The sequence below is a fragment of the Pholis gunnellus genome (assembly GCF_910591455.1).
Source record: "Pholis gunnellus genome assembly, chromosome: 10".
Lineage (NCBI taxonomy): Eukaryota > Metazoa > Chordata > Actinopteri > Perciformes > Pholidae > Pholis > Pholis gunnellus.
Genome location: NC_136537.1, coordinates 21366637 through 21390057, shown reverse-complemented (window position 1 = coordinate 21390057; position 23421 = coordinate 21366637). Strand labels below are relative to the sequence as shown.

Below are 23421 nucleotides of genomic sequence, written 5' to 3'. Positions count from 1 at the left end.
CAATAGGATCTGGACTGTGCTCATAATCATAAAAAAGTCAGCTTCACCTGTTGTTGATGAACTTAGTCTTGATTGAATGTACACATGCTGCTGGAGATCATTTTATATTTATTGTCCTGTCTTCATTTCCTAAGTAAGTAAGTAAGCCTGTCCCATAGCTCACTGTCCACTCCGGTCCCTTCAACAGCCACATCTCAAAACTTCTCCCTCAACAGGGTCCGTTCCGAACTTCACACCGGCACCGCGGAGAGTTCCAGCTCACAGCTCCGTCCTCAGTCTCCCACTCCACCGTCGCAGGTAAAGATTTCTCCTCCGATCACTCCACCTCTCACCACGCTCATCATTGGAGACTCGATCATGAGGAACGTGAGGAGAAAAGCTGCGGCTACCTTTTGCTTTCCGGGCGCAAAAGGTAACTGACATCCTGGAAAAGTTTCCCAGCATCGTGGCCAAACACCCACTTTCCCAGGACGTGGTCGTGCATGTGGGATGCAATGACATTTGAATTACTGAAACAGGATTTCAGCATTCTCCTGGACTCCCTTGCGGTCCACGGTAAACGGGTCTTTATCAGTGGACCCATACTATGGAGCTAAATCCAGGTCAAAAGTTTTGATCATTTGAAAAAAAAATGTAACCTGAAAGTTCAAGTTGTGGTCTTGAACATTGAAAAATACAGCAATGTATTCAAAATAAAAATAAGTGAATGAAAACATTTGTTGGGTTGAATATAATTTGGATTCAGTTCTGGAATTCTTTTCACCATTTAGCAACTAGAAAATAATTTGCCTTGCCTTATGGTGCACTGCTTTCTTCATCAATGGTACTGGATGCACTGTAAATCATGAAGTGCCAGTTTTTTATTCCCAAAGATGCAGATTGGACAGAGTCGCTCCTACTCTTTGAAGTCATAGCTAGTTAGTTAATTGACATACATTTTATAGTAATAAAAAATAGTTTAGTCCAATATTGTCAGGTAAGTATAAGTTATACTCTCTTGTCTTTGGCTATTTAAAGTAGATAAGGATCATATAAGATAAAGACATCTAAATCATCAGCCTTTTTCCAGAATATTTCAAATTTTGCTAGCATTATTTGTCAGAATAATGTGCAGTTGCTCTCGATTCAAATGGCATGCTACAGATAAAACCCCTTCACGGTTACTCTTGTCCAATTACCCGAGCAGCTTTATGCTCCGTGACATGCAGAGTACAGTCGGTGAAGGAATCCCAGACAGCTGGAAGCGTCGAAACATACTTTCATGTTTTGAAGCAAATCTGAGCGAACAGCATTATAACAGCTAACAGCAGAGACATCTGGCTTCCGTGAGTCTCTGTTACTTTCCGTGTTGCTCTCTTTGTCTTCATCTGCCTCCCCATCACCTTACATGGTATTCATTAATCATCAATATAAATGTAAACTGTATGCCCTTCTCAACCTGTCTGAACAGGTGCTTTGATTTAGAAATTCTTAAAAGTTGTCCATGCTTTGTACATGATGATATAAAATGGTCATAATGGATGTGACTTTGTCTCAAACCTTTTACCATCGCCACCTTGACAAGTAGCTAATGACAAGCGCCACACAACTTGCTAGTGTAATGAAGTACTCAAAGTCCCGTGCCACACTCTCATACTCTTTCTCTTTCACCATATTGTTCCATCCATCTTTGAACACCTCCTTTCTCTGTGCTTGTTTCATTTTCCATTATCCCTTTTTCCCAGTGCTTCCCTATATAATTTTTTTTTTCCCCGAAGAGTTTATAGACGCCTGGATGCACCCAAAACCCCGGGCAGGCAAAGCAGCTCGACCGTGGAGCTGCTCGGCGGAGGCAAGAAACTGCAAAGCTGCAATAATAACGTCCCCCTGAATATTTTAGACACAATTTATTTTTAATCCGCCGGCTGGAAATCAGAGTGATTCAGTCCCATATTGTGGCCCCTGTGGGTGTTTTGTTGCTCATGCTTTTTTAATGACCACACTTCTGTCCATCCAGAGGGAAGGGGCGAGCTGGGAATCAGTATACCGTCATATATCTCTCAGGGTAAAGGACATGAAAAGTCAGATGAGATTCCTCCATTTGAAAAGAAAAAGAGCCACCTGTACCTCTGAAATGAGTGATGGAAAAAATGCAATCAATTGTTATCCATTGTAATCCAAACAAAGGTCACATTTTCCAATAATAGTACTGTAGATACCATACAAGCCTTTGTTTGACAAAATGGTAACATTTGGAATATATTTCATTTTTGATAAAGCGTGACAGCATGTGTTTTTTTTCTCAGTTATTAGCGCATATTAAAATTGCCTTGAGTGGTTGAAGCTGCACATATACTCCAGTCTGTTGCAGATTACATCAGTTCGGGAGTATGATGGTGGCCTCGAGGTCTACGATGGATCCAATGTAATGACATCATCCTTTGATTCCAACCAGTGACATGTCGTCTCTTCTCTCCTATATTTAAAGTATGAGGAAGACAAAATCAACAACTGTTAAGTAATGCCCATATGCATGAAGATATATCAGTTGTGCTGAACTAGCAGGTTGCCTCTCTCTCTGTCTCTCTCGTTGAGTGCATCCTTCATTGCTGAGCTTCACAAAGCACCCTCATTGTATTCGTTAACATTTAATTGAATAAAGTACAAGTGCTTTTCTCCGTCTATGCGTGGCTGTTTTTGGCATCATATGTGACTCATGCCTCATTTAAGCCTCATTTTGATTGGCACCTGGAGTCGCAGTTTCCTAACACATTTTATTATATTTCCTGTGTTAAGGACCGAGCGAAGAGTTTCATAAGGGCCATTATCAAAGATTGTATTACTAAATTAGGCTCGTCAGGACTTACTTCCTTCACCGGAGCAGTGCTGGTGCTTTCCCAAGGGAAATGAAGAAATATGCAATCGACGGATTGACAAAAGAGAACATAGAAGCACAGCTTGAGGATGGAAATACATTTTCCATTCAGCCACCGAGATCATCTGACAGTAATGTGTATTCATATTATTGCAATGCGCATACAGGAGCCTACAAACTGTACTACACACACAATGATACTAAGAACAGGGAACATCATAGTTGAAGTCATAAAAGCAAACATAGATATACGAGGGGTGGTGGGAGCAATCTTCATCAACCTGGGCTTTTGACACAGTGAATCTTTAAATACTATCCACAAACTGGATAATTACGACCTTTCCATAAATAACTAAATTCGATTCACTCATACTAAAGTGGCCAACAACAGCGTGTGCGGAAAAACAATACATTATCATCCGTAAAAACCTGCACCATGGGAGTGCTATACACTTATGAGAAAAACGCATTAGAAGTCGCCGTTTCATAAACTAAAGGAAATGGAAAATGTTGCCAGATGACATAATGACTTCTAAATGTCGGAAAAGACTGTAAATTTGTACTTTTCCAACTGTCCTGACATCTGTAGTAAGTTTGCTACAACCTGGTAAATTACACCTCACCTTATATTATAAAAGGTTAATGTTCTTTCTTCAAATAAGAAACACAACATAACAATAAATCCAACACACTCCGTATCACACAAACACAGTAAAAAATCAGGATAATCTATAATTGACCCTCACTGATGGTTGGAGTTGGGGTCCTTGACGATACCAATGTTGTTATTATAACCTAATTCTGTGGCGGAAGTCAACAGGCATTTCCAGAGTACATGAACAGACATATCAAGGGTGGTTGTGGAGTTGCCCTTTGGGATATCGTGTGACATGATGTACTTTTCATGCAATTATTTTAATTCATTCTGCAGAGTGCGGCTGCTCCTTGCTGACATTGATGTCACTGCAGTACAACAAAAGGAATTGGTATGAAACAATGTGTAAATTACTGTGGATTACTGCCCTCATTGGTTGGTCATACAGTTTTGTAGTCTTGTATTCAAACAAAGCTTACAAGCAAATATTTTCATGTTGTCAGAACTAATGACTGGATTTATTGCGTATCAAGCTATTGTCATCTGAAGAAAACACTACACGATAGTCATTATAATATTATTTATTACCTTTTATAATTATTTTGATTCTGAAAAAAAAGCAAAAGTCATATTATATTTGTCCGTACATTATCCCCCCTTCCGATGTGTGAACTGAAAGAAAATATGCCAAGTAACTTTAACTATGCAGTGATCAGGATTTCCAGATTCCATCTCCAATAACCTCAGGGCTTTATAGGCAGACTGTTCATAGACCATCCCCCATTCACTTCAGCAGTATCTTTTTAGTGTGCCATATCCTGTATGTACACTACTCCAGCTTGCCACTGAATACCGGCATATGTTGATTCTGGAAAGCACCGTTTACGGCACTCGTGTAGTAATTGCACTAAGAGCAGCTGTTCACAGGAAATTGTTCAGCTGACACTCTTATCCAGAGTGACCCCAAATTAAGTGCACCAATGCTTTTCCCATGTCACACACAATGCACGCAAACAGATAATGCAAGGGTTGGATGGAGATACTATTTTAGAATCAGCAACAATGAAAAATAAAAGGCAGGAAGAAACCATCAAAAGTGTTTTTTTCATCAGACCAGACAAGACCTGAGTGTACCCGTATAATATACTGCAAAACCCACACCCATCTTTTTTAATTTTCTAATTGAAAAAACGTTTTTTTTTCATGAAACCTGCATGATATTTATTTTTTTCTTTGCTTCATAATTCCCAACATTCATATCTTAACGTTGGTATAGCTCCACTATACCGTCGTTCCAATAATGAAAATGACAGTTGCTATGGGCATTATTCCAGAGGTCCAGACAGGCCAACTGTAATAATCGTAGATGCATTTGAATTGGAAGTTACTGTCAAAGACGACAGTATTCAACTCTGAAAATGAATATCCTTTATGTATGTATGAATGTATCTTTAATTACCAGTGTCCTCCTTACTTCTCAAACACAAAGACACTTATAGACCCTGAGTTTGGTTTGGAATTACAAATCTCAATATTCCTAAAAACAGGAAGACAAATGTGCGAACGGCAACCCTGATACATTTGATATCATGGGTTTTAAATTACTGACGGAATGTTCTTCACTCAGCTGTTTTTCCATCATGAAATAGGGTTTTAATTAATAACTGGGGCAACAAAATATCCTTTGTTGAGTATTTGAGCTCATGTCTGTTACGTCTTTGAGACAGATAATTGACAATCAGAATAGAGTGTATATAATGTTCCTGTCTTTATCAGCTGGACCAAATATTTTTTAAACCACATTATCAAGTCCGTGTATTGAGGCACCTTACACACATTTCAAGGGACTGAGTGTTTTAATGCCAACTCTGGAAAACACATTTGCAGCGGGAGAATGATTCTGTTCTTATGGGCTAAATTATTAACACGCAACTACAATGGGTATTTTTAGTTTGGACCATACTTTACAATATTAATAGCATTAACCATACCTGCCCATCATCTCCAAATCTGTGGACCTTTAATTGAATACAGGAACATTGCAGCATTAAGCAAATTTTCCAACAAAGCGGCAAAAACTCTTAACGCTGTGAGGATGACAAAGGCTGTTACGGTTTAAATCTGGAGTCTGATGATGCTACGCCATAGCATGGGGCGCTGTAGAACATGTGCTTTGATATCACTGACAAAGATTATCCCAGAGATGAAGTTATTTATTATTGGAAAATATTATAATTAATGTAATTATATCATTATAATAGCATAACATATTTGTTTTATATTGAATTATTCTAAAGCTTAAACATTATTAATTTACTCTTTAATTTACCACTTGCTGAGCAGCGCTTTAAAACTATCAAATGAGAGAAATTACCTCGCACAGTTTTTTTAATCCCCTGTGATGAAAAGAAGAATGAAAAACATGTCTTGCAGTTTTTCAATTTGACCAAATAAATAATGCATTCGAGTGATTCCCATCTGAGGTGTGAGAAGTGTGTCATTTGTCTCTTTTTGAACGTCAGTATGGGTTTCAATGGGATTCTTCTATGTGACGGCCTAAATGCCGTGGTCAAACTTTGTCCCTTCAACTGTATTAAGGTGATTTCAAAGTATATCATGAATCTATGGCAGGAGGGGAAATAACACAAACCAAATGATGAGTTGTTGATGCTGGGTTTTATTATTCAGAGACAGCAGGAAGACGACAGAGAGATATTTGCTGCCAGATGTAAGACGTTATGGAAAACAATTATTGGAGATTGATGTTTTGGTTGTGGGTTAGCTGATGCTTGGATAGTTTATGGTCACCCCTAAAAACTTAAAATGTTGGTTGTTAGTACAATTTGGCAGTGGGAATTGGCTGTGGATGTGGATCTATTTCTCTCCCTGGCCCCACTTGCTTGTCTTGCTGATAGACTTAACACTGGGATGACCTCATATGCATGAAAATAACTCTTGATATAGGCTCTGTAAAAGTTTTAAGCCCTTATGGTTTAAAAATTCATACCTCAAAGAGAAGTAAAAAGACTGTCAGCTATTTTACAGACGTCCCTTTTGTAATGGTGGTTTAAAAGGGAAATGCCTTTTTGGGAAACAGGGGATTTTATTGCATTAGTACAGTTGACCACTGGGGTAAAATGGCTGCAATGCTGGTCCCCTTTAGTTTAGCTCTCTTATTACATCTGTGATAACTACAAGGCAATAGCTGTTAGGTTATATGCCGCAGTAAGCGTGCTCCATAAAATAAATTGCAGCTAGTGGAGTGAGTATAATTTAGTGGCATCTAGTGGTGAGTTTGCAGATTGCAACTAACTGTGCTCACCCGTCTCTTTCCAAGCGTGTTGGAGAGCTACAGTGGCCTTCAGGTAACATAGAAACTTGAATAGTCCTCTCGAGTGCTCCGTATGCAGTTATGAAAGGCAGATTTTAAGGAAACACAAACACAACAATTCTTCGTTACAGGTGACCATACACTAATGAAAACATACTTGTTGATATTATATTCCATTTCTGCCGATAGATACCCCTAAATCCTACACACTACACCTTTAAGGGACAAGAGGAGTTTGTGTTGGTTCATTTTTGACGCACTGGTCTGTCCAAATCTGAGGAAAGACCGTTTTATGTCTGCATGCTGGTTTGCTGTTGGTTTTGTAGCAGACTACAGAGAGATAGACAGAGATAGAGGTCTAAGTCTAAATGTTAGGCTAGATCAGGAATAAAGCGGTGGGTGGGGGTTGGCGTGGGTTTCCATTTAACAGATAACTGCTGAGGAGCACCTGTCATCACAATCTGTCCACCTCCACACTTTAGCTCTGCAAGTCTGCACAGACTTGCTTCAAATCTGTGGTTGTGGTATTCGGTTGAATTGTCTGATGTCGATCCGTATCTCTGCTTCTCTGTGTCTCATTACAACTGCAGCTCCTTCTCACACAAACATCTCACTCTCCGTCTTTCTCTCTGAAGCATCTATAGATTCTATATCCTCTTATGTAGCACAACACAGCTATGTTTATGTCTCACTCTTTGTTAATATTCAATGGATGACACTCTAGTGAAGGACACACGTATGTGCCATTTTCAAGGACCGGGCTGGTCGCATTATACGAGGTCATCCATCCCCCCTTTTTATACAGCTCTGTTATCCTGTGCGTGTGTTGTCTTTCCGCATTGTCTTTGAAAAATGTTGATGGATGAAGTTTATCTGGAGCAATGAGCGTAAACATAATATTGATGGGCGTGGCCCCTGGGTCTCCTGGTTAATGGTTTCTGACACCTTGGCATGGGCTTGATAGATCAGGGGCCAAATAGACGAAGGCTGCAGGCATGGGGAGCCTTATTACAGCCTGACAGAGGAGAGAAGCTGCTGAGATCCATCACCCTCTGGGGAACTGTGTGCATGTGTGTGTTTGTAGATTTGGAGAGGGTGGTGTGTGAAGGGGACATCACTGGCAAACGGAAATCTACTGAGTGCCAGGCTTCACATAAGGTGGGGCTGTCTTGCCGTCTGGACTACCTTGAATCTGTGTGGGTGTTTGTATGTCTGTCACGAAGAAGATTAAAAGTTTTATAGGTTTATAGGTATTTCAATGTTATCTGTGCGGACTGGAGATGAATTTGTGTTGCAAGCCAGCCAGCAAGTGAAAGATGTGATACAATTTAACAGCATTTCCGATCAGGCCTGGTTGCCACTCTGGTTATCTAAATAAATAAAGAATTTAATCAGGATGAAATTAGTAAACAATCGAGAATCTCTAATGAACCAAGTTCCTTGACATTTGTCCCAGACCAAAGTTTATTGATAAGTTTTCCTTGATCATCAGAGCGAAATGGTCCAAAATAGCTGTTTTTCTTTCATTATTTTCGTCACAAATTGCTCTAAAGAAATAATTAATTATTTAGAAATGATTAGTATTTTTAGCTGAGACTACATCTAGACCTCATATATCATGAATAACAACACTAACAAAAACAGACTAGAAAAGAGTTGTCTTGTACAGCTAATATACCGTCATATTTTTCAATGCAGTACTGGAAAGTGTATTACACAGGTGTGACAAACTTTTGTCTGATGAGATTAAATCCTTGCTTGCTGATGTGGATATATGTTACCATGGTTACCAAATGACCTTGCATACACATGCGGATTGCCTATAGAGATCGCTTCAGATTAATTTAACAGATGAATTAAAATGTAGTTTAGCATTTCAATTCATGCCGAAAAGACAGCTACTTTCAATAAATCCGGTTACTGTAGTCTGCTTTATACACCATAAATGAATCACACCTGATTGGAACAGGTGGACTCTCACGCTTCAGTTGTTTGGGCGGCTCCAGAGTTCATTTGACAGCCCAAATGAAGCAGACTAAACAGGCACACCCACCAGAGTGTCTTCCAACAGAGCCAAGGAAGTCTGGTGTGAAAGCACCGTACGTCTGTTCCTCAGGCCAACATTGTTCATTTAAAAAAAGGAGCTGCCAAAACAAGTCCTCTATACTCTCTATATACTCTGTGCTCTATACATCCACTCATGTGACCAAAGATACAGTGACTATGAATGAACAAAGTGATTCAAATCAGCTATATACACCTTTACGGGTGGGATTTGCCTCACTACTTGGAACTGATCACGCTGAACAGGATCGCAGATCAACAATTGAAAATTAATTCAGCCTCTCTTCCACATGTTGCCAATATGTGCCAGGGTTCTACTACTGCTGGTGGTTACCAAAACTACAACAGCTAGTGGGTAACAAAGACATGCGCTTGTGTACTTGCATGCAAGTACCCCCTGTAGTCACGGATAAGGAAACCATGCGACACCTTAGCGGGATATTCCCCCTGGCGTCCCAATCAGTGATGGTGCCAAAACCCGGCACTGCCGACAGACCTCCTGGCAACATCAGCTGTTGAGTTGCACCTTGTCCAACAGGCCTTATGTACGAAGTTGTTTTCCAACATGTTTGGTTGCATTTAGTTTCCTTGTCAGTATATATAAGGAAAATTAAATATTGTATTGCACTGCTGTTGCTGCCTTTGGTGTTTGTTCTCATGTTGGTACTGGAAAGTATTGCATGTGTAGCTCCTGCTAACAGGAGAGGCTGGGGAAAGCCTTGGCAGGCCCATGCAGGAAACTTATGGCTATTACTTGTTCCTCGTGGATGGGTATCATCCTGCTGAACAGCGGCGCGTAAAATCCTGTCCCAATCCGTCCCCATCCATGGGTATTTTCCACCCACCCACAAAAATGTCCTCACTGCCTGTGTTGAAGATAGTTGTATCCACCTGCATTACACCCCTCTCACCAAAGTCTATGCTGACAGCTGAGGAGAAGTGGTTCCCCAGGAGTTGTCAACGACAAGCACGATAATACACTCTAACTGGCTATGACTATATCAGGGGAAAAGTGAATGAATCTAAAATGGCAAAAAAAAATAATGATGTAGATCTACATATGTTGGTATGGTGGCAGGCCATAAAGCAGCCACACCTTTATATTCTCAACATGAATCAAAGATCAAGACAGACATCAGGAAGTATTTTCTGAGCCTAACGGCCTGTTTGACGACTGAGCAAAGACACATCCTAAATGGACTTAATCAAACATCTTTCTATTTCTCTATGAAATACACCCAGTATTCAGTAAGGGAATATCATTTCTACAGTAAATCTTTAATTTTTTTTTACACTTAAGATTGGTTGTGAACACTGTGTTCTGTAGGTAAAAGAGAGCAGTAAAGTGGTGATACTGAAACAGTTGAAGCAAAGGAGCCATGGACTCCGATCACTGAGAAATTACCCATCATCTTAATAACTTCCATTTCTTATTAGCATATCATCAAGCCCAACACCAAATGCTTTATTACACAGATTTCCTGCCGAGTTCCACAGGGTACAGTAGGAACCATTATTCCAGTTGGAAAACTCCAGGTGGTTAGTACCAGTGTGTTGTTGGAGGGGTTGTCCCAGAGGGAATGTTCTATCTATGACAAGCATCCTAGACACATCCTATGATAAGCAATTTATGAGTTCTTAGTCTAAAGGGCTTTGCGAACCCATCTCCAGTCTTTTGATTGATGTTGTTTGTCCTGTCTCCTTTCTTGTGCCCAGCTGCGTCTTTAGGGGTGGTCAGTGTGGATCCGTGAGTTAATGGGTGGATCTGTGGCCATCAACTTTAAATCATTAATGGCGTCTCGGTTTGTTACTTATCTGTGCCACCATGTTGCTAGACTGGTTGGCATAGTTAAATAAATGACTGAATACAGAATTTTCTGCAACAGTGTCCTTCCCAGAATTAAATTATGTTTATACCACAATTTATTAGGAAATCACATTTTCCTGCCTTCAGAATTTTCTTTTTCAATCTTTGACTCACTTAGCTGAGCCGAGGCCAATTAGTTGAACACAATATCTATGAAAGTGAAAAGACAAAAATAATTCCCAGTGGTTGAACATAGCAAAATTATATGAGGATTTCATCAAACCACTTCATCAGAGAGTATCCAACTGGTGGTATGTTCTCTGAAAATACTTCAGGGTTGCATGCTGGCTTCCCCCCTGAATGAATTAGATCCTCTTGAAGGAAAATCAATGGGCCTCCTCCTGAGGAGGTGTTTATGAGAGTGAAAACAGAGATTGAATCCGGGTGAGGGGACTGTATAACTGGTCATCCATCCATGGAAACAGTGTCAATCCACCCTCCCCTCCCCTGCCAAGTGTTGGCCTTCTGTTCTACCCTCTACCTTGGCTCTCATAGCCAAACCAGCCCTTATGTCAATAGCTCCCCAGGGACCATTACATGCTTCCACTTAGGCTCATGGAAAATGTAAAAAGGAATGAAAAAAGTAAAGCAAACAATGTTAAATGATGTATCTGAAAATCATGAAAAAAAAAAAAAAAAGAATCATGACACACAAGCAACCATCATTGACATAATGCATTCGCTAGCCTCTAGAGCCCTGGTCTCACCAGCAGCAAACAGCAAAGCTCTGTGGTAAAATCTGTGAACTTTGTTATGCAAATGTGTGTTGTTAAACAATTACAAGCCGTCTTGACAGTGCTCATTTGATGGAGCAGAGAGCCAGAGCGTCTTAGGTGGAGGAAACAAGTATTGCCTATAAGCTGTGTCGTACAAGCTACGTTTATGTAACCCTCCTGTGTTGGGGTATAGAAACTGCTCCACAAAAGAGGCCCAGTTTGCTTCCTAGCTTGGAGAGCTTTTATTCTCTCTTCAGTGACTCTTTATCTACTGAAATTACGTACAAAAAAGAACGCACAAAGTTATCTATAAGCGGTAAACTCACCAACTACAGTAGTTTATCAACTAGCCATGTCAGTAGTCACTACGCCACAAAGCTCCTAGAACCACATATTTTGAGAAGTAGCATAGATACATTTCACTGTGTCACTTTCTGGTGACAGAGCCCTACTTATAACCTTCTAACTACCATGCCAACACATTCTCACTCCCAACTGAGGCTTGTGCTGCGTTCCATTTGAGATGGAGAGTTGAACAAATCCACTCGAAAATTTCAACTGTAACGCCACCTGAAGTCAGATTTTCGTCTCAGAAAGTCTGAGAAACCCCAACTCCATCCTCAAAACAACCAATCAACATTAAAAAAACTATAGTAATGTGCTCTTATCAACTGTTATTGCCAACAATGGCTAACCTGGCCAGACAGCATACCACATTCAACCAAAACACTTGCTTAGGTTTGGCCAACAAAACCACTTAGTTAGGTTTAGGAGGAAAGGTGAAAGTGAAACGTAACGTTGTGAACACAGAGAGACCACGTTGTTGGTTTCACGGGACACAAAGAGCTGTCTCTTGGACGAAAGTCAGTTTTTTTATTTTTATTCATCCACCTCCTCTCACTCCCCCCCTATGGTTTTTTTTATCTTAATAGTACATTATCATAACCCCGAAGCATTTTCTCTGTATGTCTAGTAACGACGCGGATGGGTTTACATTGCATAGTTACTTGAAAGCCCAGTGCGTCTCATACAGACACTAAAGGGCGCCTTAGGCGTTGACAGACGTCAGTATCTGATGCCCTGGGAATGAGAATGGGCTGGTGGGGTGGTTTGGCACTGACCATGTTGTGGTATTTGACGAGTTGGGGGTGAGACAGGGTTGGCCTTGCCTATCCCCTTATTTTAATCCTAATCTAAACAGAATGTAAACCTAATTGTGACCTTGAGCCATAAACAGTGCATTTGTTTTCTGAACACGTCCTCACTCTTAAGGTCTAAAACTCTAAATGGTCCTCGCAAAGATGCAGGCACTACAACAAACACACACACAAACATTCCCCCAATCCCTCACCCTTATTCTCACACACACAAACACTCAGCTGCCGATCAAGAGCAGTATGAGCCTCCGCTCATGCATAGCTGAAAAGCAGTTTGCTCATGTGAATAGCACTGCAATCTACATAGGTTACATAAATCAAGGCAAGCCAGTGTGATGAAAGATTTAATCTCGGTGGTCTTCAGTGGACATGGAAGATCCATCTTCCCAGACGAGAGGTCCATTTCCTCTAAGGTCCGTGACAATGCCAGCTCCATCGGCAACCTAGACATTTGGAGTCAGATGGTGTCTGTCTGAGAGTGGAATATTCCTTTCATAACCAAATGAGTCCCATTTCTAAAAATTCACTGACGCTAACGCCTCAGATCTCTGGTTACCATTTCATTTATTAAAATTCAAAGTAAGATTTATGATTTTTTTTTATAGGAGAAACCATGACATGTACGTAACATAAGTTACAGATACATATATATATTTTTTAAATGATTCTATACAATAAAACTAAAGATCTGAATTCAAATCACAGGTCATTATCAGTAGAACTCAGTGTTTTTTAATAAAGGTGGATTGGAAACAGCAAGGGACTGAGTTTTACAGCTCAAGACTTTTTTGCACAGATGGCAACTCACTTAGACACACCCCATACAGCTGCTGCATAATTTGTCCTTCGTCAGATGAGCTGCAATGTTGTTTACCAATTTCCTATCACAGTCATCATTATTTTTAAGCTTCCTTCATATATCATTTATAGTGGATCGACTCATTGTGGCATTTTGCTGAATTAGGATTCTGTTGTGACACGTGTTGTGACACGTGCAAATTGATGTTTCCATGCCTCCTGTATTGAATAATCAGAAATATCTATTATAAATGAACCTCACTAATTGTGAAAAACATGTGCATGCAAATTCACAAAAATTCCTTAAAAATATGATGAGAAGAAGAAGAAGAAGAAAGAAGAAATAAATGTGTATATATATATATATATATATATATATATATAAATATATTTATTGATTCATTCATTCAATGTTTTCCCCAGGGTTGTTAGAATGGAAAGAAACCGTACATCCAGAGTTCATATCCATACAGTACATTTCTCTAATTTGTTGGAATGATCCATTTTCTTGGCCTCGATGGCCTCTCTCTCTGTACATCCTCATATGTCCTATGACGTTATGAGACAGACCATTAGTTTATTGCTCAGTCAGCAATGGCAAGCTAGTGAGCGGGAACAATGCGAAAAATTGTAAGAGGACAGGGAAAAATTATCCACCGATAAATTGTGATTGTTTGTTGTTTTTGTTCAGTTTGGGCTGCTGACTTGAATGTTACCAAATTACTCTCAGTCTAGGAAAACGGAAATGAAGATAGATCTGGGATTGGTTTTGTCTTTGCACACACATGCACACCTCTGATTGACTGCAGCACGCATACTACTTAACCTGTCACACCGCAGAGGAAACCCATAAATTAAACAAATGTGATCAAAGTGCAAATCTTCAGTTTGCTTCCTTTTGAATGTCACTGCCATTAAACACAGCTGCTGCGTCTGCTAAGTTGCATCTGTGACATTTGCAGAAGAAATGCCACCTCGAAAGCAGCTCGCACACCTTCGACGTGCTCGAAGCGATAGAAAACAACAGAACAACAGCTTTCCGTGGTCCGTTACCATGGTAATGTATTCGACCTCGTTCACTAGAGAAGCTCTCGGGTTCATTTTGAATCGCCGCTCACTGTCACTCTATCCCCCGAATCACATATGACCATAGACCCGCTGTACAGATAACACCTAACGGCTGTTTGTTTTATTCTCATGGGTGACTTTAAATGGTGGTATGCATGGAGGAGTAGACCCCCCCCCCCCCCCGCCGCCGCCTCACACGCCAACGTGCAGCTACAGGGATGACACGCTGTACTGGAACATGAGAAACCCAGCTAACACTGTTGCCATGACAATCCAGCCAGAGGATAACTGTTTCACAGCATACAACGCCACCCACCACCGTGGCTGCTCGCAGGAATATGTTGCTCTTCCCTGCTCTGTGTGGCACCGAGATGTGAGACGCTTTGGTAGTAACTCGGGGTTTCTAATCACCGACTGTGGCGGTTAGTGGAGGGACTATGTTCTTCAACCCATTAGAGCTATATGGACAAATGAGCGGAGCATGAACCATTCCGCTGTTTGCTGTGCATAACTCAAGCAGAAATGTATTGAAAATGTCACATCTGCATTTAAAATGTCATCGGTTTTAAAGAGGTGTACCCCAACTCTTAACATTATATATGTTCTTTAGATTACCACTTAAAGAACATGGCTATAGTTTATGATGTCAATATTTTATAAGACACATTGTCATCTACCTCAAACAATAAAAATGTAAAAATAATGTCTTCTTTGTAAAAGGCTTAAGGGACAGCTCACCCCAAAATCTGTTGGAGATTAGCATTGTGTTGGAGATATCGGTTGTAGAAATGTCTGCCAAAAGAAAAACACATTTGAAAAACTCAACAGTAATGTTTATTCCATCAAATCATTACGATAGGAACTATTTTCTTTCAACCATAGTTCCTACAGAACAAGGTCTGTGGATTATGTTGAGTAACCGGGTCATGATTTCTGGAAAGAGCACCACAGGTACGTTTTTTTAAATTCTTCCTCTTTTTTTGGCTTATTATATTATCAGTTGTGGTAGTATTGATGTAATTATGAGTCTAAATGAAAGTTGACATTTTTTTCTCCTGTATTTTAGCACAGATTTCATGGTTTTCGTATCCTTCTTCTTGTCAAAACACTAATTAATGTGCATATTCTCCTTGACAACAAGATAATTGATTCGCTAGCATGAGGAGACATTTTGGGTTAACTGACTCCAAGTGCTAATCAATCATCATCATCCATCTCAACCAGTTAATAATCTACAAATTAAGAAATTGCTAATGCATGAGTACAACACACCAACAGAAGTTCTTCTGCTCAATCCTGGTTTAAAGACCGGAGGTCATATTTTCTCATGGCATGAGAATGAAATAATAACAAGATCTTAATTTGAGAAAGTAATAATAATTTCACATCTCCAGGCTTCTTCTCGTGGGATGAAATGTATTCTATTGATCCCTAAGATGAAACAAGATTCCAATTAATTATGTTAAACAATTATTTGTGACCTATTCATCAAAAATAATTAAATCCACCAAAGCAAACACTGGGCAATGCATTTTGTAATCGTGCTTTGCTGTAACCAACACATCACTGTTGGGGGTTTGTAAACACAAACAAATCCCTGTCCATGGCCTTCTGAATCATTGTGATGTAAATTAATCTGATCCTGAATTAGCATTCCTGTCTTACCCGCTCAGGTTCTAAGAGGTCTGGACACTGCCGTCCTCTGCCTTTCATCCCCTATGAAAGTAATGCTGAACTACTGTAGTAGATGGCGTTGAGTTGTTGTTGTCATTTCAGTTACAGATGTTTTGAAATTGAAAAATTGTTGAGTCCTGTCATATCGAATGTTCCATGCTCCATTGGCTTCTTTAAAACCATGATAACTTGATGTAAATTGTCACCTTGATTGTATTCTGGTGACATTTAGGTGAGGCGTCACCTTCGGTTAGCTGGCGGACGGACTACTAAGCTGCGAGACAAACCACAAATGTCACTGGAAATGTGCATCAATATGAAAATAAATGACACCGGATCTATTGCTCATATCTTATTCTTTATTTTTAACTAGAGAGAAAAAATGACATTCTCTCAATTTGCTGTGAGTTGATTCAATTTGTAATCACTTCTGGTTGCAAAAAGCTCTTTCATCTTAAATCTGCCACATCATTGCTGTGTGAGCATTTCTGTGCCATTGCTGCATTTTAATGAGGCCACGGCAGGAAGACAGGCCTTAGTTAATAAACCTTAAGATGAAGCATTGCCCTGGCTGTGCTATTGATGTCTCCTATATGAGGTGGCAGATTAAGGCCATTCCCTGTGTACCTTCTGTCATCATTAGCTTCAGCCCAGGGAGGATCCTATCAGAGCAACCATGGACAACCAGCAATGTGGGACACAGGAGAAAGAGAGAGAGAGAGAGACAGAGCTCATGCATCTCAGGCTGATTGCTCACATGGGTGAAGATTAATTTTGGTTAACCATCCCTCCCTGTCATGATTGGCTGAACTAATGGCCCATAAGCACACTTGATTGCACAAAGGTGGTGAGACTGATTGGTGGAATGATAGCGTCGCTCATGGGGAATATAACTTCAATAAGTCATTTCCACATAGAGGAAAAAACTAAATAGTATCAAAGGTTGATTGACTTTCAAAAGTCAGGCATCAACAAGATATTTCTCATATGTGCAGAACTAGTTGGTACTGATAATAAGACAAGTTCAAAAGCAATAAATGGCAAAAAACCTCAGGCTGCGGCTACTCTCATAGAGAAAATGTTTGCAATGTAGCTATGGGACAGTACTAACCTTTATAAAGTCATTGGTCTTATGTAGAGGTTAAAACTACAAAAAGCTGGACATATTAAGGTTATGCAAATCTATTTATTTTGGTTGAAAGTCAAACAGCATTATGGTGCTTGGAAAGAAACTTGGAACATGAAAATACAGGGAAAGATTGTCTAAAACCGAAATCTGCTTGTGTTTGTATTCAACTTTAAAAAGCATACATTATTCAGTTTTATAGGCAAAATATACTTTTTTGTGAGAGTAGGACCTTCTTTCAAACTAGATATATCTAATTTAGCTACTAAACCCTTCTGTCTTTAAAGGAATGAGGATCAAGAAGACATAAAACAGGAGGGCTTAATTCTTCAACACCTTTAAGCTGTGGAGGGACAGTAACTCTCACACACAAGACTTTTCTCATTGAATTTCATCTTATGAGATGGTTTCATATTCAAGCTAATTATTTTCTCGCCTTTTTCTTGTTCGCAAGGGCCAATAGAATTATGTTAATCTTTAGATGTAGCTTAAATGTAGACAAATCTAACTTGAATCTCTAAAAATACTGTATCTGTTTTCATGCCCATATGTTGTGAAACATGGCTGCTGGCAACGTGCAGTTGGTTTCAACTTTTATCATAAAATCTCTTGCATATCATAACCCTTGCATGCCAAAGACTCCATAAATCCTATTATATCTAAGACGCGGTATAAGGTTATAGCATCAATGTCCTCACTGCTCATAAGCTTTGGTAGACATCAATTTCAGAGGGTCACATAGCTTTTCAAAGCTCTTTCATGCAAAAAACAAACAAGTAAGCAGGTTTTATCGCAAATACTTATCAACATTATCAATCACAACTGTTATCAACGACTGTTGAAGTTAAGACCGGATGGTTTTGTAGTTTTTTGGCCACTTTATTTGTAACATTAATAGGCCACAGTGACAAATCCAATGCTGAACAATCCCAGTAAAGCCACATCCACAAGGGTCGTGAGTATCGGCAAGGCAAAAATGACGTCACACCAACAGACACGGCCCTTTGCATGCGTTCCGTGCATCAGGACCAGCTCATATCATAGCAGTCTCTTGGATACTTCCGGGTCATTTCACTCAATTAGAAACCTTCCTAAGCAAGAAAGTGTTTTAGCTGGGAGCCATGGCTTCCATCACATTTGACTGAACAGACATGGAGCAGGTTTCCTCCTGGGTGTGACAGCAACAGAAATTGCATGCCAGACCTGGGCAGCAGCAATTATACATACTTGCATTCTCTATGGAATTGTAAAGAGGAAGTGGGACTTATTTTGGTCAGCCAAAAGTCTGGTTAAAGACAAAAATGCCATGGGTGAGGAACGTTCATGGCTTGGATGGAGATACAGTACAATCCTCAAGGTTGAGTCCTCGGTTCAAAAGAAGAGCTACTGCCTTTGAAAAAATGTGGTTCTTTAAAAAAAATGAGTCAAAGTGTACAAGCCTGCCCGCATAAAAGGATGACTACTAAGAGAACGGTTGGTAAGAGAGTTCATGTGGACAAACATGATTCATGGTTTTAATATGATGTAATTAACTTCAAGGTGTGATGGAAAATGAATACAAAGAACTGGAGAGGGACATATTGGGAGACAAGAGAGATTATCCTTTTGGAGCAGAGGGGAGTCAACCATCTGCATGGAAATATGTGACATTCATTACCACTCAGCAGAAGGAGGGTGGACTAAATAAGGCACCTCATCACTCTTTGCTTTAAACTGCTTTAAATTCATGAAAGGAGATTTATTCTCCTCCATGGATTGTAAAGTTCTACAAAGGCTTTGTCTTGAGTTACCAAACGGACAGAATTCTGTATTTAAGAAAAAATCAAAAAAAAAGATTAATTTATTGTGTTTTTACACAAATGACATGGTTTGAAATGTCACAAGAGGTGGAAAATATTTACATTGACCTGTTGAAATACTATAAAGTAGTGTTCCTTATTTTAAAAAAAATATTTTGATATAATGACATTACTTTGGGAAGAAAACTGTTTCAATATAAATTAACAAAACAACAACATTCATTGTTAACTATTGTACAAATTAGGGCTGCGCACACCCACACAGGTGTTTTCAGTTATCTGGCTGATCAGATCTCTGCTCAGTGTGAAGTTGGGTCCATCTGCACTGCACTCGTGTTTTTAAAATTTAGCAAAGCTAAAGCTTCTCACAGCCTCACCCTGAGCAGAGGGCTAATCAGCCAGAGAAATTGGAAACATGTGGGTGTAACAGGAGTCAATCAAGCACATCTGCACACAATCCCGAGGAGAGGTCTAATCAGGGAAAATAACTGACACATTTGTGATTGCACCGTGGTTTTGTGTGTACTAAACCAATTTACATCAGCCAAATAATGCTCAGTTGTTGTTTTTTTTAACTCCACAGCCAGTTGGCAACTTAATTCATAATGGCTTCAAGAAATGTAGTATTCCATCAAAAAATAATCTAAAACTTAATTTTTGGGATGGACTTTCACTGTAGGGTCACCTTTTCCGTAAACAATTCGGCATCATTGAACTGTACTGACATCTATTGGCATAATGATTAAAGTATTTATTAATCCTCTAAATGAGTTTAATAAACTGATAAAGTCTTCTACTGTTAAGACTCTGGCACTCGTTGCTCAAATTGTCTAACAAACAGACAGAACTAACCATTGTTTGTATTTAAATAGGTTTACTAATCATGTTCCATCTCATTTAAGACATTTAATTGCTAAAACCGTACATCACTTGATCTGTAAGGCCTTTGTCAGGATTAACAGCAACTCATCCTGAATAAATGACACACACAGAGAGATAACAAGAGATCAGCCACTTTTATTTAGAAAGAGTCCCAAAAAATAAACAAGTTAGCACACATTCCATATACAAAATGTCAGTGAGAATAGCCTGAATATGCGATGAAATTGATAAGCGACTACGGTATATGTTTCTATTGTTGATTACAAAAACAACAGTGATAATAATAATACAGTTCACCTCCCTGTGTGCTGCAGTGGAGGACTCTTCATAGGTCAGTTTCAGAAAAGAAGATAAAATAAAAAGTGTCTTATAATTAGGGGTGTTTTAAGTAAGACTGAAAAAAAGAATCCTGTATTTTCTGAATAAGTAACCAAATTTAGTATTTAATGGAAGTAGAGTAGCTTTGAGGCCACAATGAAAAGGGGCTATACTTTTTCATATTCAACCTTTTTATATAAAATATATGTATATATGTATATATTGTATATATGTCTAACATTGTATTTCCAATTTCAAACAATTAACCTCACAACTTCAACATTAAAATGAAAACGCATGTTTGGCAGTAATGAAATAAACGTATGTAGTATTTGCGGCAACAACATGCAACTGGTGCTACTTTATTGTCAGATCAATGCAAAATACATGGAGACTGGAAAACAAAGCGTAAAGGCTATTGTATTAGCACTGTCATTGCCACCAACTGTACATCTAGTTACAATAGTTACAGAATGTATCATTTACATTCACTGAGATGACAGTGATTGATTATAATAAGACTATATTCATGTCTACTGGCACTGGAATTTGGCACTCTTACTTATTTGGCATTCTAAACCACCACTTAAACCATGTGGATGTCGATGCCTCTTTTTGATGTCACTTCAAAATGTGATGTGATAAAACCAGACCGTAATATTTTTCTTTTCCTTTTGCATCGATGGCGTGTAAACAGTTCAATTTCTCCTCTTCAAACTAAAACAAGCCTGGTACTCGTCAGAAAAAAACACAAACAACAAAAGCACTGAAGCAAACAAAGAGACAAAAGTAGAAAGCAAAACCGCTGCACCAACTCCAACAACAAAAACATAGAAGGATTGATTCCAAATGTCAAGCATTGACATATATTTCATATCAACACCAAATGTTAAAGAATAAAATATACAGGAAAGTTTAGAGTAGGAATTAATTACATGATTTGAACATCTCAGCCCCATATGCAATGTATTTGGCTTTAAAAATATGGAACTAGAAGCTGTTTAGTATTTTTTTCTGTCTTAATACTCACACATCAAGATGTTTATATCCAACCAGTATGTAAGCAAGTTTATTTAAAAGCTATTTTGTGAAAATACATAAAAATATTTTTTTTTCAATAAACTTTTTTCTAGATTTTTTTTATAAAAAAAGGACAATTTCACATCTTAATGCAGATGATATCAAGTGTGCTTGAAAATCCTGTTTGGCGGTGGTGGCTACAGAAACGGTGTGTTTATGACGACATCTTCCCCTGACACACACAACCCCACACTCTGCACACACGCACACACACACATACACACACTCACGCAGTTGAGATGACTGAAACTCTTACTCCCAGAAGCAACCCCTTCCCGTCAATCAAGCCCTCGTTTCCATCTCAGTCCAGTCCAGGCAGTTAGATAGGAAAGTGTGGTGTCGTCAGTTTAGAAAAAAAGAGCCTCCCTTTTTAAATTCCGAGATGTAATTCCAACCCGAGAGAGAGAGAAAGGTGTTTTATACGGTGAGAAATAGAGACAGAGAGCAACAATACAAGTCTTTGTGAGACACAAAATGAAGCCTCCATCTCCCACGTTTCCTTTTTCACCAGACAGAAACATAAAAAAGCGCCAGAACAGAAGGAGGGAGGGAAGGACAGAAGAAAAAAAAAAATCGCTCTTTTGAAACCATTGTAAGGCACTCAGAAGTTTCTCATTGATCAGGACAGATCTGTCAGGCTGACATTTAGTCCCATGTCAGGTCTCGCGTACGGGACAGCGTGGACAGCTTTAGGAAACTCTGGAGTCATCACCCGACCATTCTCCCCAGTACTCCCAGTGACGGAAAGTCTTGCTTTGTTCCTCATGGCGTTCCCAAAGGTCATCTAAACACACAAAAGTCACGTGTACGCACAGACACAAGCAATCACAAACATCACCACATTCACACACACACAAGAATCCCATACACAAACAAGGAGGCAACATGTTAGGTTAGAGCATCGCCACATCTGAAAGCTTAAAAGATTATAAATGTTCAAAACATGAGAATGTAGATGAGAACTTAACATGATCTCAATGGGTAACACAATGCACGATTTAAATGATCAAGTAAAGGCTTAAGCATGGTCATTGCAAGCATTATTGTTGAAATGTGTTACTAGGACAGAGGTATTAACAAGCATGGCCATCAACAGTCATACATGAAAATGGTTTCAAATAGCAAGGAAACTTAAATGGACAAACACAGTTTTAATCTTTAAAAAGGGGGATATCTCTTTCTCTCTCATTAAATCATAATTCACCAGTACATACGATCCTTTGGCCAACCTCTTCATTCACTAACACTCAAGGATGGGACGGATGGAGCCATAAAAGCATGCATTTGGGGGGAATTTATGAAAACCTCGTTCCCTACCCCCTAAATTTTTACACTTTCGATCCCATATACGTTGTAACCTTCCTTATAAGTTGCAAAATTCTGTGAATTCTGCGAGGAAGTTGGGTTAATATTCTGTGCATTCTTTGCCACCTTCATTCGTTTCGCCTCGGCTCGGGACTTGTAACAGAACTCAATCAAGGCCACCAGCATGGCCAAGCCGAGTCCTCCGACCAGAATGTAGAAGACCCCAGCCACGTTGCTCAGGCTGAGAGCGCTCGTCTTCTCCTGCGAAGTGCACACGAGACAGAGGTCAGCGGCACGGCAGGGGTGAAAAGGTTGAAAGATTTAAAAATGCACATGAATAAAACAGTCACAACCACAACTACAGGTTTTTGACAGCCAATAATATCTAAAAAGCACAGTAAATAACAAGACATAACACACAGGTGCTTTTTCATTTTGGGTAAATTTGAAGCAATGTAGTGGGGTTAGGGTTAGTACTGTAATCATAATGAAATGCAGCAGCAGTTTGTATGCAGTGCATATAAAGTCTATGTGTTGTGGATCTACATCCGAAATTTGTACTGTACAAGGACCATTTACATGGGTTGCCCATTACAAAGGGCTAAGCTGTTACAAACGTGCTCAAAGACTTTTACTTATAGACAGAGACAAGAAGGAAGACAGCTTAGTAATAAACCAATTGGGGTCTGACACATACAGTACAGTGACTTTTCTTTAGCTTATAAAAACACCCATGTATTCATTTCAGGTGGACGCCAAATGGATACATAGGGCTCTACCTTGTCAA

General features: G+C 39.4%; 1 protein-coding gene across 2 annotated transcripts in view; it reads right to left on the bottom strand.

Moving 5' to 3' along the window:
* Window positions 1–22649: 22649 nt before the first annotated feature.
* The window catches only part of gria2b (glutamate receptor, ionotropic, AMPA 2b), a gene marked incomplete at its 3' end in the record, with an annotated part of 45081 nt that continues 44309 nt past the window's right edge, over window positions 22650–23421 (bottom strand). For both annotated transcript variants that reach the window (XM_079167391.1, XM_079167392.1), the window contains exon 15: window positions 22650–22895. In XM_079167391.1, coding sequence (XP_079023517.1) covers window positions 22650–22895 — 246 coding nt within the window. The remainder of the gene's footprint in view (window positions 22896–23421) is intronic.